The 16,969-nt window shown below is 37.3% G+C and overlaps 2 protein-coding genes across 4 annotated transcripts in view; both read left to right on the plus strand.

The window, feature by feature from the left end:
- Nucleotides 1-16,969, plus strand: part of LOC114662582 (NADH-cytochrome b5 reductase 3-like) — a 1,047,486-nt gene that overhangs the window by 381,158 nt on the left and 649,359 nt on the right. The gene's annotated exons all lie outside the window — the stretch shown is intronic.
- The window catches only part of si:dkey-103i16.6 (uncharacterized protein LOC557125 homolog), a 104,814-nt gene continuing 102,051 nt past the window's right edge, over nt 14,207-16,969 (plus strand). For both annotated transcript variants that reach the window (XM_028816076.2, XM_028816083.2), the window contains exon 1: nt 14,207-14,417. In XM_028816076.2, coding sequence (XP_028671909.2) covers nt 14,393-14,417 — 25 coding nt within the window. In that variant the 5' untranslated portion in view covers nt 14,207-14,392. The remainder of the gene's footprint in view (nt 14,418-16,969) is intronic.

The following is a 16,969-nucleotide window of genomic DNA, read 5'->3' on the forward strand; positions in this document are numbered from 1 at the left end:
GCGAACGTGTGTTCAGCCCTCACACACGCACACACACACACACACACGCACACACACACTCCTCCTTCTTCCTAACACGCAGAGCGACAAGCAGGCATTTTGGCAGAAGCAGCACAAAGTCCATTTCTGCTCAGCGTGAGTTCAGCTGCCCCCCTTCACAAAGCGAGTGCAGACACATTGACGTCTGATCGCTGCGTGCAGTGTGCAGTGTTTAAGAATGTAGAAAGTGTTTAAGAGCATAGGAAGTGTTTATAAGAGTGTGGGAAAGGTTAACAAGAGAGTGAGAAAGGTTTATAAGAGTGTGGGAAGGGTTTATAAAGCCTTAAAATATGTATAAATAATAAAATAAATATAGGTCGCTACTTCGCGGATTTTCACCTATCGCGGGGGGCTCTGGAACGTAACCCCCGCGATAGGTGAGGGATTACTGTAATGCAAAGAGTATGCGACACGTGTTTCTCCCTAATTCTGGGCTCATCAGGCATACACACTCACTTCATCCCCTCTCGGGAATCGAATCTCTATCGTCAGCGCCAGAGTTGAAGCCCCTAACGTTGCGGTCAGCAAGTCGGCTAACATCCGCCATGTGCCGTGTTTCAGTTGCGAGAAGCAGATCATAGAATGGTTGAAACTGTTGCCCCTAACGTTGCGCTACGGCGTGTGCTTCGTTTATACCTCGTGTCTTCTCATGAAACTTTTATCTCGCGAATATGTTATTGCAATCCGCAGCGGGAGCGTTTCTATAAACTTAATTTAAACTTACGTTTTACACCGTGCTTTGTTTCCCTTATGAACATGCTTGTATGCTTCACTCGCTGGCTTCTTATTGTTTCGCTCCCTTCTCAATTGTTTAATGAATTTTTTGTTCTTCGCTGTTTGCGGCTCTTCCTTCATTTCTCCCTACTGAGTTCTTTTATCTCGCGAATATGTTATTGCAATCCGCAACGGGAGCGTTTCAATAAACTTAATTTAAACTTACGTTTTACACCGTGCTTTGTTTCCGTTATGAAGATGCTTGTATGCTTCACTCGCTCCCTTCTCAATTGTTTAATTAATTTTTTGTTCTTCGCTGTTGGCGGCTCTTCCTTCATTTCTCCTTACTCAGTTCACAGTCTTTTCACGTGATTACGTGGGAGGCGTGATGACGTGACACTCAACTCCGCCTCCCACGGCCATCAAGCTGCCGTCCATTACAGTATATTGTCAAAAATGAGGTTGCAGTTATGACCATTACGCGTTGAATTTCGAAATGAAACCTGCCTAACTTTTGTAAGTAAGCTGTAAGGAATCAGCCTTCCAAATTTTAGCCTTCCACCTACACGGGAAGTTGGACAATTAGTGATGAGTGAGTCAGTCAGTCAGTTAGTCAGTGAGTCAGTGAGTCAGTGAGGGCTTTGCCTTTTATTAATTAGTTATTTTGAAATTCAAAGCGTAATGGTCATAACTGGAACCTATTTTTTGTCCATATACTGCAATGGACGGGGGTGGAGTCGCGTATCGCGTCATCACGCCTCCTACGTAATCACGTGAAACGCCTTGGGGCCGATCTGGAAGAAGGTAGAGCAGCGCCTTGATTTAAACAATTCCATGTCTTGGTGGGTTTAATACTGTGTAAGCATACATATTAACACATGTGCAATTAAACGTGTGCATTTACGGGGTGATTTCTCAGGCTTAAAAGCTCGCCTTTTATTAAAAAAGTAAATGCAAACTGTTTTCATTCTGAAGGGCACAAACCACGTTGGATTTTGTAATGATAGTTGATTAGTAAGGTCTATTATGGGATACTTACAGAATGATTAGTAATGCCTGTGAATGCCGATGCAAGTAGGAGAATGGGCATGAACTAAAGAACGAGTAGTAACATGTACAGTAAATGTCTCTAAAGTCTGTCTATTAAAAAGTTATTATATCTTTCAGTCCTGTGTATTGATTAAACTACGAACCTAACAAGATCACTACATGGTGTCAGAAGTGGCGGATTGGAAGAGGAATGTGAAGAAGAGGTTCAGCTTTTGAACGAGTCTTGTGTCTGTGAGTAACCCGAAAACGTGGTCAGAAAGCGCTAAGACATTCTAGCAAAAGAGAAAAAAAAAATATGGAAGAATTACAGCCCCCACCAAATCTCCAGTTAAAGGGAAATGTAGCTGAAAATTGGAAAAGATTTAAACAGAGATTCGAGTTGTATCTTGCTGCGATTGAAGCAGATAGGAAAAGTGAAAAAATGAAAGCGTCTGTGCTTCTACATGTAATTGGCGAAGAGGCGCTAGAGTTGTATAACAATTTTCAGTTTGAAGACAATTGGAGACAATATGAAATTGAACAAAATAGTTGAAAAATTCGAAGCGTGTTGCAACCCAAAGCGCAATGTGACGTTTGAGCGTCACAAGTTTTTTACATGTTTCCAGAAAAGCGGCGAAACAATAGACCAGTATGTGACGGAATTGCGTAATAGGAGCTGTTCCAAGAAGAAACCGTCGAGACATCAAAGGACCAATATCCTCTAATCAGAACACTAACACCAGCGAAACAAATATTAACGAGAAAACAAGTATAAATCAGGAAAGAACATCTCAACTGCAAACACAATTAACCAGAAGATCAAAACGTCAAGTAAAACCACCAGAACGACTCATTGAGACATGTTGACGATTAAAGGAACATTTTCAATTAAGAAATGCTGAATTCCTTTAACAGTTGTGCTTTTTATACATAGTTTGAATGCTGGATGTATGCCTCAAATGTTCTGGATAGTTCAGTTGTTTGAAGTGATAAAGTTTATAGAAGTAGCATTTGAAAAGTATAACATTACTAAGCTTATAAGTACTGCCTTACTTCTCTTTAAGAAAGGAAGGTGTAATGATACTTGATTTAAACGATTCCATGTCTTGGTGGGTTTGCGTAGCTTATTGTCAATATCTTTACACCTGTTTTTAAGACTTATTGACTGAAACGGGCTTTCACTGTATCGCCGGTTTTTTAAATACAAGTGATTGCCCGCCTATCACGGAAGTTAGTTCTAGACCCATCAGTGATAGGTGAAAATCCGCGATATAGAAAGACCATATAAATAAACATTTTTATAGTTTAAGCCTTAAAATACCCATCCCACACGCTTTAAACACATGTAAACTTATAAAACTTATAAAACACACTTTGTTAACACATATGATATGTGGATGTCGGACTAAGGATATGAGTAACATCTCTCTATTATAAAACATTTTAAGTTCATGCAACACAAGGCAGTGAGACAGGAAAACAGCTGCTGTACAGGCTTATTGACACGCAGAGCGACAAGCAGCACAAAGTCCACTTCTCCTTAGCGTTTTTTTGTATCTCTTTAGTAATATTTTAGTGTAAAAGGATAACCAGTATTTAAATCTTTTATGTTACTTTATAAAGTTATTTTACACAATGTTGAAAAATTAATAAGAAAGCTACATATTTTGGCAGCTGCTGCTTTAATTTTCAATGAAATGAAAAAAGCTCTCCAAGAGAAAACCTCAATGAAGAAGAAACAGTTTGCACTATCTAAAAAGGAAAAACCCTCATTTATAAAGGTTTGCTGCAGATGACTTAATTGAAAATAAATGAATAGTTCCTATGTGTATAATACATATTTATCTATTTTACTTATGCCTTTATTCCAGCAACTTGCAACATCTGAGGTACAATTTGTTACATTACTTTTGTTTCTTACAGCACAGGCAGGTGAAGTGACTTCCTCAGGGTCACACAGTGGTGTCAGTACCAGGATTTGAACTGACAAGCTCCGTGTTTGCTGAAATATTACTGAAGAAAGAAAAAAGACGAAAACGGGCAAATGAGGCTATGCATACAAATGTCCATCCATCCATTATCCAACCCTCTATATCCTAAATACAGGAGCCAATCCCTGCCAACACAGGGCACAAGGCAGGAAACAAACCCCGGGCAAGCTGCCAGCCCACCGCAGGGCGCACACACCCACACACACCCACACACCAGGGACAATTTACAATCGCCAATACACCTAACCTGCATGTCTTTGGAATGTGGGAGGAAACCGGAGTACCCGGAGGAAACCCAGACAGACACGGGGAGAACATTCAAACTCCACACAGGGAAGCGAACTCGGGTCTCCTAACTGGCACCTTTCACTGCGCCACCATGCTGCCCGCATACAAACTTAAAAGGTTTAAATAAAACAGAAATATATACCTTTATTTTTACTTCCTTAACTTGTGGAGGGTGTATCCTGTAGCAAAGCCCTAAGTTTTTTCATGAAAGCCCCTTTCAGTCAATAAGCCTTAAAACAGGTGTACAGCTAAACTTGCAGCACCGCTATTCAATTACACTTGCCTAACGCCTCTCCTAAGGGGACATACTGTGGGATCTAGGCATCAGTCAAAGCACCAATCACAGGCCCGATTATAAAGCGGGAAGCTGTGATTTGTCGTCTCCCTCCCATGTAACAATCACAGCCCGTGTTACAACGCACTATGTATGTATGTGTATATGTATATATGTATATGTGTGTGTGTATGTATGTGTGTATATGTATGTGTATATATATATGTTCATATGTGTATATATATATGTATATATATGTGGATGTGTATATGTATATATGTATATATATGTATATGTAGATATGTATATATTGTATATGTATATATGTATATGTATATATATGTTTACATAACCTCTTTAACACACTACTTCTCCGCTGCGAAGCGCGGGTATTTTGCTAGTATGTATATATATGTGGATGTGTATATGTATATATATATGTAGATATGTGTATATGTAGATATGTATATATGTATATGTATATATATATGTTTATGTGTGTGTGTGTGTGTGTTTATATTATACATATAAAAGACAGCAACACTCATAACAATAACAACACAATTACATTGACAATCATGTTACGTTATTTTTAAAATGTTTCCTTTTCTTTTTCATAACCTCTTTAACACACTACTTCTCCGCTGCGAAGCGCGGGTATTTTGCTAGTATATATATATATATAATATACACACACACACAAACATATATATATATATACATATACATATATACATATCTACATATACACATATATACATATACACATCCACATATATATACATATATATATATATACACATATCAACATATATATATACACATACATATACACACACATATACATATATACACATACATACATACACATACATATATATATATACACACATACATACATACTATGATGGACATCCGGCTACAGACTCCGGTCGCCACCCCCAGGCCGCTAGGAGGAGCCCTCCGGACCACATGATGGTGCCCCGAGTTCCAGCAGGGCCTCATGGACTTTTTAGTTTCTATACACAGCCCTGCTGGATACCTTGGGGACCACCGGGAGTCGCTGTAGGGGGGCTAGTGGGCTCTTGTGTGCCCTATAACCCGGGAGTGCATCAGTATCAAGTGTCCAGAAGAAACGACATGCTCCCGGGGTGATGAAGAGGACTGTTTACCCTGACCCGGAAGGAAATGGACTTGTGGGTTTTGCCAGGAACCATTTCCGGGTCAGGGGATATAAAAGGACTATGGGAAAGCCCAGACACTGAGCTGAGCTGGGAGGTAGGAGTGTCTGGGAGTGGAGGATTATATTGTTATAGAGAGAATTATAGTGTATATGAGAGTGGTGTGGAGAGTGCTTGGTGCACTGTGTAATAATAAAAGAAAGAATATTTATACTTTCATCCAGTGTTCAGAGTGGTACCTGAGGGTTCAAGAGGTGGACGAATACCCGATCTGTTACAATACATACACACACACATATATATATATATATATTTACATATCTACATATATATATACATATATATATATATTTACATATCTACATATATCTAGACATACATATATACATACATACATTGACATATATATATATATATCAAAATACCTGTGGTTCGCAGCGGTGAAGTACTGCTTTAAAATTTTTATTAAGAAGAAAAGTAAACGTTTTTAAACTGAGGGAAAATGAATCAATAATTATTGGTTAAGGATCTCTCTGTATACCACGTTGTCAGTTCGCCCCTCCGGTTGTAATATGACCAAGCTGTGTGCTGACCTTACTCTTGAGCATGCAACGTACAGTTGGCCATGTGAAAAGCAGTCCTGCCTGAAATCAATGCCAACCTTTTGTAGGGTCTGTCCCTGAGACTTATTAATTGTCATTGCGAAGCACAGCCTTAGTGGAAATTGGAGGCGTTTGAATTGAAATGGGAGATCAGAGGGTATAACGGGGATGCGAGGAATAAAAACTCTCTCCCCTGAGCCACCGCCAGTAACAATAGTTGCCTCAATGAGGTTCTTTTGCAGAGACGTGACCTGAAGTCTCGTGCCGTCACAAAGTTTCAGTGGCTGTACGCAAATCCACAATCGGTTTCACATTGTTTTCGTACCTTATCAATTGTGTAATGTGTTTTTTGAACAGGTTTGATTCATCGAAGTGATCACTCCTGCTGCGTTCAGTCACTTCACGTGAGCCGCTCTCTTGTGTGATGTTGCGATGTCCACGGGTTTATTTAATGTTAGCTAAGACCCGGCAGTTAAGTTTCTCGCTACAGCAATTTTAACTCTGTTACACAGTGATCCAAACTGTCGTTTATACCTCGTGTCTTCTCATTAAACTTGTATCTCGCGAATATGGCATTGCAAACGGCAGCGGGTCAGTTCACGTGCTTACGTGGGAGGCGTGATGACGCGATATATTTTCGTATATATCAAAATACCCGCGCTTCGCAGCGGCGAAGTACTGCTTTAAAATTTTTATTAAGAAGAAAAGTAAACCTTTTTAAACTGAGGGAAAATGAATCAATAATTATTGGTTAAGGATCTCTCTGTATACCACGTTGTCAGTTCGCCCCTCCGGTTGTAATATGACCAAGCTGTGTGCTGACCTTACTCTTGAGCATGCAACGTACAGTTGGCCATGTGAAAAGCAGTCCTGCCTGAAATCAATGCCAACCTTTTGTAGGGTCTGTCCCTGAGACTTATTAATTGTCATTGCGAAGCACAGCCTTAGTGGAAATTGGAGGCGTTTGAATTGAAATGGGAGATCAGAGGGTATAACGGGGATGCGAGGAATAAAAACTCTCTCCCCTGAGCCACCGCCAGTAACAATAGTTGCCTCAATGAGGTTCTTTTGCAGAGACGTGACCTGAAGTCTCGTGCCGTCACAAAGTTTCAGTGGCTGTACGCAAATCCACAATCGGTTTCACATTGTTTTCGTACCTTATCAATTGTGTAATGTGTTTTTTGAACAGGTTTGTTTCATCGAAGTGATCACTCCTGCTGCGTTCAGTCACTTCACGTGAGCCGCTCTCTTGTGTGATGTTGCGATGTCCACGGGTTTATTTAATGTTAGCTAAGACCCGGCAGTTAAGTTTCTCGCTACAGCAATTTTAACTCTGTTACACAGTGATCCAAACTGTCGTTTATACCTCGTGTCTTCTCATTAAACTTGTATCTCGCGAATATGGCATTGCAAACGGCAGCGGGTCAGTTCACGTGCTTACGTGGGAGGCGTGATGACGCGATATATTTTCGTATATATCAAAATACCCGCGCTTCGCAGCGGCGAAGTACTGCTTTAAAATTTTTATTAAGAAGAAAAGTAAACCTTTTTAAACTGAGGGAAAATGAATCAATAATTATTTGTTAAGGATCTCTCTGTATACCACGTTGTCAGTTCGCCCCTCCGGTTGTAATATGACCAAGCTGTGTGCTGAGCTTACTGTTGAGCATGAAATCTAACATGGTTTGTGCCCTTCAGAATGAAAACAGTTTGCATTTACCTTTTTAATAAAAGGCGAGCTTTTAAGCCTAAGAAATCACCCCGTAAATGCACACGTTTAATTGCACATGTGTTAATATGTATGCTTACACAGTATTAAAATACACTCAACAATTAACGTCATTTACCTTTGTTCCCGCGTTTAATAAAAGGCGAGCTTTTAAGCCTGAGAAATCACCCCGTAAATGCACACGTTTAATTGCACATGTGTTAATATGTATGCTTACACAGTATTAAAATACACTCAACAATTAACGTCATTTACCTTCGTTCCCGCGTTTGACTCGTGCTGTAAATCTCTTCCTTGTTTTCAGTTCACGTGATTACGTAGGAGGCGTGATGACGCGATACGTGACTCCGCCTCCTCCATTTGAGTATATGGACAAAAAACAGGTTCCAGTTATGACCATTATGCGTAGAATTTCGAAATGAAACCTGCCTAACTTTTGTAAGTAAACTGTAAGGAATGAGCCTGCCAAATTTCAGCCTTCTACCTACACGGGAAGTTGGAGAATTAGTGATGAGTGAGTCAGTCAGTCAGTCAGTGCTTTGCCTTTTATTAGTATAGATGCACATACATATACATATATATACATACAGTACATATACACATACATATACATATATATATATATATATTATATAAAAACACAGCTGTCAAAGTCTTTGTATTTATTCCTAAAAAAAGTTAAACATAGCACTTAAACATGATGTATCTAAAGCATGTTTTACAATGGTATTGTATGGAAAAAGTAATCTTAAGACACTGTCTCAGGAGGAACTTGCATTTAAATATTTTATTGATTACATTTTAAAAATGTAAAATAAATATCACTGAATTGTTTAAAATATAAGCTTTACAGAACACTTCAAACAGGCAGATATAAAATAGTCTTCCGAATATCACAAAAAATGTGAAATGATTTAAAGCATAACTGGAGGCCATCTCCCATGAACCTAGAGGAAACACAAAGGTTATATGTGGTGATTTGCAGAGGGATCATTTGAGCACCATTTCATGAACCTGCATGTGATACTGTGATGTGTTTATATGTTTATAGTCAGTCAGTCAGTCAGTGAGGGCTTTGCCTTTTATTAGTATAGATTCACTTGATGAAATAAGTGATGTTACAGTTTTAAATGTAGTGGCAAATGTGAATTTATAAATTACAGGATTAAACATACAGTTATTGCAAACCAGATAATAATAATAATAATAATAATAATAATAATAATAATAATAATATATTCTTCTTCTTCCTTCCTTATGTTCTAGCAAAGATTATGTCAGTTTTGCCAGAGCCTATACTGCAAAGAATAAGACTGGAAAATTGAAGTATGGTAATGTCCAATGTATTTGATTCCAAACTGTAATGTAGAACTGTATGCAATAGTTAGCTAAACTGCATTTTTCATCAGACCATACCATTGTCAATACAGAGATAAAACCAAAAATTACCCTATATACTGTTGCAGGAAATTGTTTCTTATGTGGAAATCTCATCATGCATCTACATTCTTGCTTACTGAAATAAACCTTCAGGCACCATTGTGTCAAACCTCTTTCTTTTACAATCCCAGCTAGGCCTGAAATCATTGTACATTATAAACAAGAAATATTTGTTATTATTTTCAAAATGGAGGAGGCATGATAGCACAGTGGCTATTGCTGCTATGTCATTGATCCAGCAACCTAAATTCAAATCTTCCATCCAGTCATTGTCTGTGTGGAAATTGTATGTTATCAAGATATCTGTATCAGTGGCTTGAAACATCTTTGAAGGCATGCATAACTGGTAACTCAACATTGGCACCAGTGTAAGACAGTATGGGTATGCAAGTGTGTTCTTTGCAACTGACTGTCTGATGCATTTCCTCTCTTATCAACAGTAAGTGGTTCTTCTAAGGTGACTGACCTACTGCACCTAAAAGAACTATAGAATGAGAGAGAATCCACTGGCACTTGATGACGGTGAGCACTGTAGCGATGTGGCACTACATTGTAATGATTATACCTTTTGATAATGCTTTAAAGTAGTATGTTGCATTACGATGTATGAACATTTTAACATTCAGGTAAACTGCATAGAATTTTTAATTCTAGTTTGACAACATAAAGAATTTAATAATAAATCAATCAGGATTTTTTTAGAAGACCAACATAAGCAACTGAAAAGTCTTTTTGCACCACAAACTATATGCATTTTTACTGTTTTTTATCTGTTTATACCAATTCCATAAAGTCAGGCACTTTAGTCCAAACCTTTTGACTTAATGTGGTCAATTGTTTTCGTCTTTGTTCACTGTGGTATCAATTTGTTATAATGTAAGCAGTAAGCACGTATTTGTATGTCTTTCTGGCCATGTGTAGGTTGCTCTGATTTTTTATTGACACATACAAGGAAATGACCAACAGCAACAGTACATTACATATACTGTAGAGCAGGGGTGGGCAAAGTCATTCCTGGAGGGCCGCAGTGGCTACAGGTTTTTATTCCAACCCAATTGCTTAATAAAAAGCACTTATTGCTCAAGTAACACTTCTGCTTCATTTTATTTGTCTTGCTCATTAAGATTTCAAACCCTTATTGCTTATTTTGGTCTTAAACAGCTGTATTCTTGTTTTTTAATTGTCTCCTTATCAGCAATAAGATGCAAATGACAAAAGAGACCGGCATTTCTCCATTTAGCTTGTTTCCATTTGTATGTATTTATCATGCACTATTTGGTTTAATTAAATACTTGGAAAGAAAGTGAAGAGAAAAAAGTGAAACAATGAGAATTACTCATCAGTTTTAGACTTCAAATCATTTGGATGATATCCTTAGAAAGGAAAAATAAGTGTAGGATATGAGAATTACTTGACATGGCAGAGTTAAAGCACTAACAAGCTATGAAATTGAACGATTGACAAGGATTGTTTTTTAATTAAGCAACTGGGTTGGAACAAAAACCTGTAGCCACTGCGGCCCTCCAGGACTGACTTTGCCCACCCCTGCTGTAGAGAAATGTACAGAGTGTACATAGCCTTGTTGTCTAACATAATATTTTTATGGGTAATCAAATGTTTTTATGGAATTACAAATAGGCTTCAAATTTGAATATTTTTTAAGTATGGTTGGCTACCTGAGTTGGGCCTTCTGTGGCTGCCCATGCCAAATGAGCCAGCTACTCTGCTTTCATAGGCTCTGGTAAGAAATCCTGCCCTTTAGGTACCCTGCCTGTTACACATCACTGTTAATAACTCCTCAGATTCAGGTTGTAAAAAAGGTTTGTTAGCTGTCAGAAATTAATTTTCTTGATAGTTAAGATCGCAAATTAAAAACTGGAGTAACTAAGTTAAACCCATACAGCCATAGCGTGAAAGTGATCGGCGCCATAATTGAATGCAGATCCCTGAAGCTAACAGGACATTCGTGCCGCAGATTAATATCTTGAATTAATATAATCCACCAAGGGCTGCACAATACATTGAGGACATTGTGATTAATGAATGATTAATCTGTTTTTTTTTTTTTTTTTTAGAAAGTGGATTTAGAGTTATCAGCAGTCCTTATTACTATGTACAAATAGCTCAAACAGTGCTGAATATACAAAGTGTGCGTATCCCAAATTACTAAAGTGGAATACGACATTCAAGTGTGCCACAGAGGCACTGCAATTATCTGTGCTTTGTCCCTATTGATTTGGCGCAGGCGTGATTTGTGATTTTAAATCCTGTGATTATCACAGTTTTTGCGTATCTTTAGGCTGTGTTTCTCTTTTGAATTAACACATGCTCTGTGCAAAATGCTGTCCTGTCTGTCAGTAAACATGCATGCGATGCATCATGCCTGCTGTTTCCTCCCACAGAGCAATGTCATGATGTCTGCGTTCTAAGTTTATAGGAGTATTACACATTATAGTTGTTTTACCATAGTGCTTTGTGATTGACGACGGACAATAAATTTTGTTAAAATGGTTTCAAAAAATGCCACTTGTTACTTGTATTTTCAGGCGTTTTTGAGTACTTATTACATGTTCTGTTATCAATAAATTCTTCAATGGGACCTCATCAACAAAGAAAAATGGAAAATAAGATTTAGCAAAATATCAACAATAATATATAATAATGCTATAAGTGATTCCTTGCTCTTAAATTTTTACACAGGCAGTTGTTCCTGCGTGGAGATAAACAGAGGAGAAAAAAAATTCCACGGCAAAGGCCTTCTTATTGAACTCAAATTTCCCTTCTGTCATATGAGTGATTAAAACCATTTGAATGAAATACTTTAAGTTCTATAAAAAAAATCCCTTACCTATCATGAACACCTTTACCTCTTTAAATTGTATCTCATTTTCACAGCAGGTGTCATTATCCTTTAACAGTCTATGGCATTCCTCATCTTAAGCTCCCTTGCAAAATGAACACTGGGTAGTTAAAATTATGCACAGTTTCTTTAATAAGCCTATAAGGCAGTCTTCTATAGCACTTTCAGATCTAGTGTACCCCTTCAAATCTTCCACCAGAGGGGACACTTATTTCCACAGCTTGGCCTTTGCTGTAGAAAGTGTGCCCACTATCTTCTGCTTGCAAATTGAGACTGTAGAAAGACTTCTATATCAATTTCATGTTTAAATCACATTCATGTTTTTTCCTCTTTTTATCCCCAACTACCCTTGTAAAAATGTAAGAACAAATGACTTATAGTGTTAAAGCAGATTACTACATTTATTTTAACGATTTGTCTTTTAAATGTCTTTGTACAGAGCTATTGGGTGTCTTGTCTTTTTTTCCTTTGTTAATGAGTACCCGTGGAAGAATTTATTGGTAACAGAACATATAGTAAGCACGCCAAAAGGTCTGAAAATACAACTAACAAGTAGTGGTTTTCAATACCATTTCAGTACCAAGTTTACCGTCTGCCATCAATCACTGAGCATCCCAGTAAAATGACAATAACGTGTAATACACCTGCAACCTTAGAACGCAAACATCATGACATTACTGTGGGTAAGGAAAGAGCAGGCAGGTGGCAGCGCATTCATATTTATTGACAGGTAGGATGGCATTTTGCACAGAGCATGCGTTAAATCAAAACAGAAACGGCACGCATAGATGCTCGAACACGAGGAGATCTGTGACAATGACACATTTGTGCACCTGTGCCATATCAGAAGGGACACTGAGTTCAATAGGCACAGCTTAAAATGTATTTGCTTGTACATACTACACTTAATGTATATGATTGGGGTTTAACTAATCTTTTAATGGTGTTGTATTTTTCGTTGCTTTTCCTAAACAGGAATATAAATAGGCCTAAATAAATGCACAGATAGAATTACGCAAATGAATGTAATGTATGGTAGTTGAATCCCTAATGTATTTCAAAGATTTTAAGCTTTCAACGTATAGGTTAATGTTGAAGAGCTACTTGTAAGGTCTTTCCATAACGCATAACAAAGTCGACTACCAAGTTGCTGTATAAGTCATTAGTTGCGCTTACTGGATTTTGAGGAACTTTAGTACCATTTCTTCATAAATGCAAACTGAATTCCTAATGCATTACATGTCTTTATAGGCTTATGACTGATAAACTAACTTTGCTATTTCTTAGAATTTCACCTAATACACAAAAATCCCTAATACTGTACTACATGAACGAGCAGATGCCTGGGTATTACCAGTAGGATATTACTTTAAATTGAAATTGTACTGCATTATTTCGTGATAAGCAAAACTGACATCGTGTTAAGGTAACCCCACATGTTTTTGAGAGCCATAGGTTGACTTTGGCTCATTATTTGTTAAAAAAAAATCCCATAATGCATAAAAATGCACACAGCGTTATGGAACTACAAAGTCTTAAGTATAGCGTGCAACCTCTCCTCTAATGGTTCTTGCTTTGCGACTAATGGTGTCCTCATCTAAGATTTAAATTTTGAGTACAGTACACGCTAATCAGTCACAATTATGTCATGTTGATTAGCACATGCAAGTCTGAATTTCACTGCACACGCGACAATAATTACCCAATATAATAAAAATCTGAACTTCTCGCCCCGGAAGGCGATTAAAGTATAACTGCAAGCAAAACGGCTGACTCAAATGTTTGTCAGTTTGTCATTTCCAAACCCGCTTTGTCTTGAGCAGGGGTCTGCAGGAGTCTCTGAACGACAATTACTTAAGCGCAGCAAACTGTAAACACTGAACGTGTATGAATAATGTTTCCATATAAAGATATTAAAAATAAAAGTAGCTGTTGATCAAAACTGGTCAATCAATATCAGTCCTTAAAAAAATATAAATTAAAATAAATGTGCACTGAAATTACGGGCCGACCATAGGCTTCAGCTTTTGCTTTTATTTTCGCGCCTGTGTGACGCATTTCCGGTACGTGGACTTGCCCTTAAAGTTGGAGAGCTGACCACCCGCAAAAATATTATTCGGTCATATTGAGAAGTAAATTGTGTTAAACAGCAACGTTAGTCGTTAGCGATATTAGTCGCGTGGATGAAATAGTCTTTCGGATTATTTTTTTTATTTTGAAACATTCCAATTCTGTCAAGGGAATAATGATGATCACCAGGTCAAGAAAAGGTACTTAATATCGATTTTTTTTAAATTAACCACACAGTTTTCTGTTACTTTAGAGTATGAGTTTAAAGTTAAAAAAGTTATCGGGTCCAGCTGTTAGCGATACCCCCGTTTTGTCACAGTTAACTGCAAAAAACTGTTAAGCACAATTCTAATTAAACTGTTTTCCATATAAAAATGCGCTGAAATATGCTTTTTGTTTTTTTAGCATTCATTTTCCCTTCCAAGGGACTAATTATTATCAACAGGTTAAGAAAGAGTTATTAATATCGAATCCATTTTATTTTACTTTAACCACACCGTTTTCTATTGCTTGAGCCTATTTGTGTTTACTTTTCAAAAATTAATGGGTCCAACTGTTGGCGACGTCTGTCTTTTTTCACATTGAACTGCAAAAACTTGTGTAATTCATATTAAGTTGTTTTCCATATTAAAATGATATAAAATAGTCTTGGTAAATTCTCTGGGGATATGAAAAACTAAAAGGCAAAAATCATTTGTTACATAGAGTATTTTAGTGTAGGAAAAATAACCGCATATAAAAGGGTGTTTAATAAGTTCGCCATTTTATTATATTACGTTTATTGAGCCACGGGAATGTTGAGTTCTCAAACAATAACAATGACCACACCCTTTAAGATACTTGACTGCAGATTTGCTCAACTAGAGCTTACATCGTCAGCGAAGAGACTAGGTATGAATTATACAGTGTGAACACTTACAAACTAATTTTTATATTTTGTAAATCCAATGTCACGGGATGGCGACAAAACAAGATTTTATTTCTTGTTTCATTATTAAATTACCAAATTTAGCAATGGAAAGGCAATTTATTGTGATAACTGGGAAACTGGATATCAAACCATTATTTGTACCTCTGCTTCATTTCCTTGTACCAGTGAAACTAGGTACTTAAGTTGCTTGTGTTAGTGTTGTTTTAAATCATTACAGTGATTGACACCGATGTGTCACAGCTTCAAAGGGCTTGGTTATTTCTTTTATTCTAGACCACTTACAGTAAGGAGTTTGCATTTCCTCACTATATCTTTAGGATTTTTTTTTCTTTTTTGAGCCCAGCAACCCTGCAAAGTAATATCTCATCCAGGTCAATGCAATATCCTTACATGCCCCCAAAACTAGAATGATTGATTAGCAAATACACATTGGCAGGGTGTGAGCGAGTATCCCTTACAGTGAACTAGTGATCAAGGACTGGCTTTTAACCAGTGCTCATAGACTGCATGTATTTCTGAATGCTGAAAACTTTACATGCTGTTAATATCATGATCTAAAATAGAGATATGTATATTTGGTCCTATATATATACACGTGTGTATATGTATGTGTATCTCTCTCTCATATGTGTGTACAGTTTTAAAACTGTATAATGTTAAATATGTTGAAATAAATATTAGTATGTTTGAGTTTGTCTATGAAGTTTTAAAATAACTTATGAATATATCTGAAAAATGTGCTGTTTTAAATATAAATCTGTATGAAAACAAATAATATATTTGAAGAGAGACACTTTTTCACATTCTGTCACTTCTCCTGGAGAGTGTTATGATGACAACATATAGTACAGCTAGTCAGCACATACAATCTTGGGTTATTACCAAGTACTTCCATTCCAGTGATGTAATCCATCCATCTTTCCTTTCTATCACATCTACTGTACATTATTTTGTAATTGGGTAGTTTGTGATTCCTTTTTGTTTTATTAGAAATAGTGAAATGCATGGGAGCAGCATTTAAACAGTAACTGAAAATAGAAATTCCCCTAATGCCAGTCATGCCTCATAAATAAATAAAAAAATAAAATCAATATTATAATTAGCCTAAACAAATTTGCAACTCAGTTTACATTTGCATTCAGTGAAGCTTCCAGCCCCATTTATTATTTCAGGCAGTGCATAAATTAATAACTGAAACAGTGGTTGATGTGCTATTTTCAATAGTCATTGATGATACATTCAAATAGGTAAATGGTTACTTTCTTATCAATTGAATTTTTTTCTAGGTATTGTAAAAATGAAACCTCTCTTTTTGGTGCTCTTTCTAATACTGTGACATCTTGCATTCCTATACCACCTCACTTAATTTTAAAGTACTTATTATGATGACAGAGTGTGAACAGGCTGAGCAGGGCAGAACAGATCAGACCAGACCTGACTGTCCTTGGCAACAACCTCAGACTCCTCTGGCGGAACCTCCAGACTACAGTATGTGACAAATTGATTCCTGGGTTACAGGCATCATCATCCTTTCATCTGGCTCCTCTTGATGCAAAAGAGCAATAGCTGTACTCAGAGTAGCTACCAAATTGCTGAGCTAGGGACTGAGCCCAGCCACCCTGCAAAACACCATCTTCTTTTTGTGTGTACCTAAGGATCAGATTAGAATGAATGGAGATATTGATTGACCTGTAATTGGAGAGTGTTCTCTGTAGCTACACTATAGATCCTTGCCATGACTGTTTGGTGCAATTCTAGCTATTGAGGTTACTCTCTAGATCCTTCAACTATTACTGATGAATAACATTTCTGAGTTACTTA

The sequence above is a fragment of the Erpetoichthys calabaricus genome, chromosome 1 (genome assembly GCF_900747795.2).
Source record: "Erpetoichthys calabaricus chromosome 1, fErpCal1.3, whole genome shotgun sequence".
NCBI classification, from domain to species: domain Eukaryota; kingdom Metazoa; phylum Chordata; class Cladistia; order Polypteriformes; family Polypteridae; genus Erpetoichthys; species Erpetoichthys calabaricus.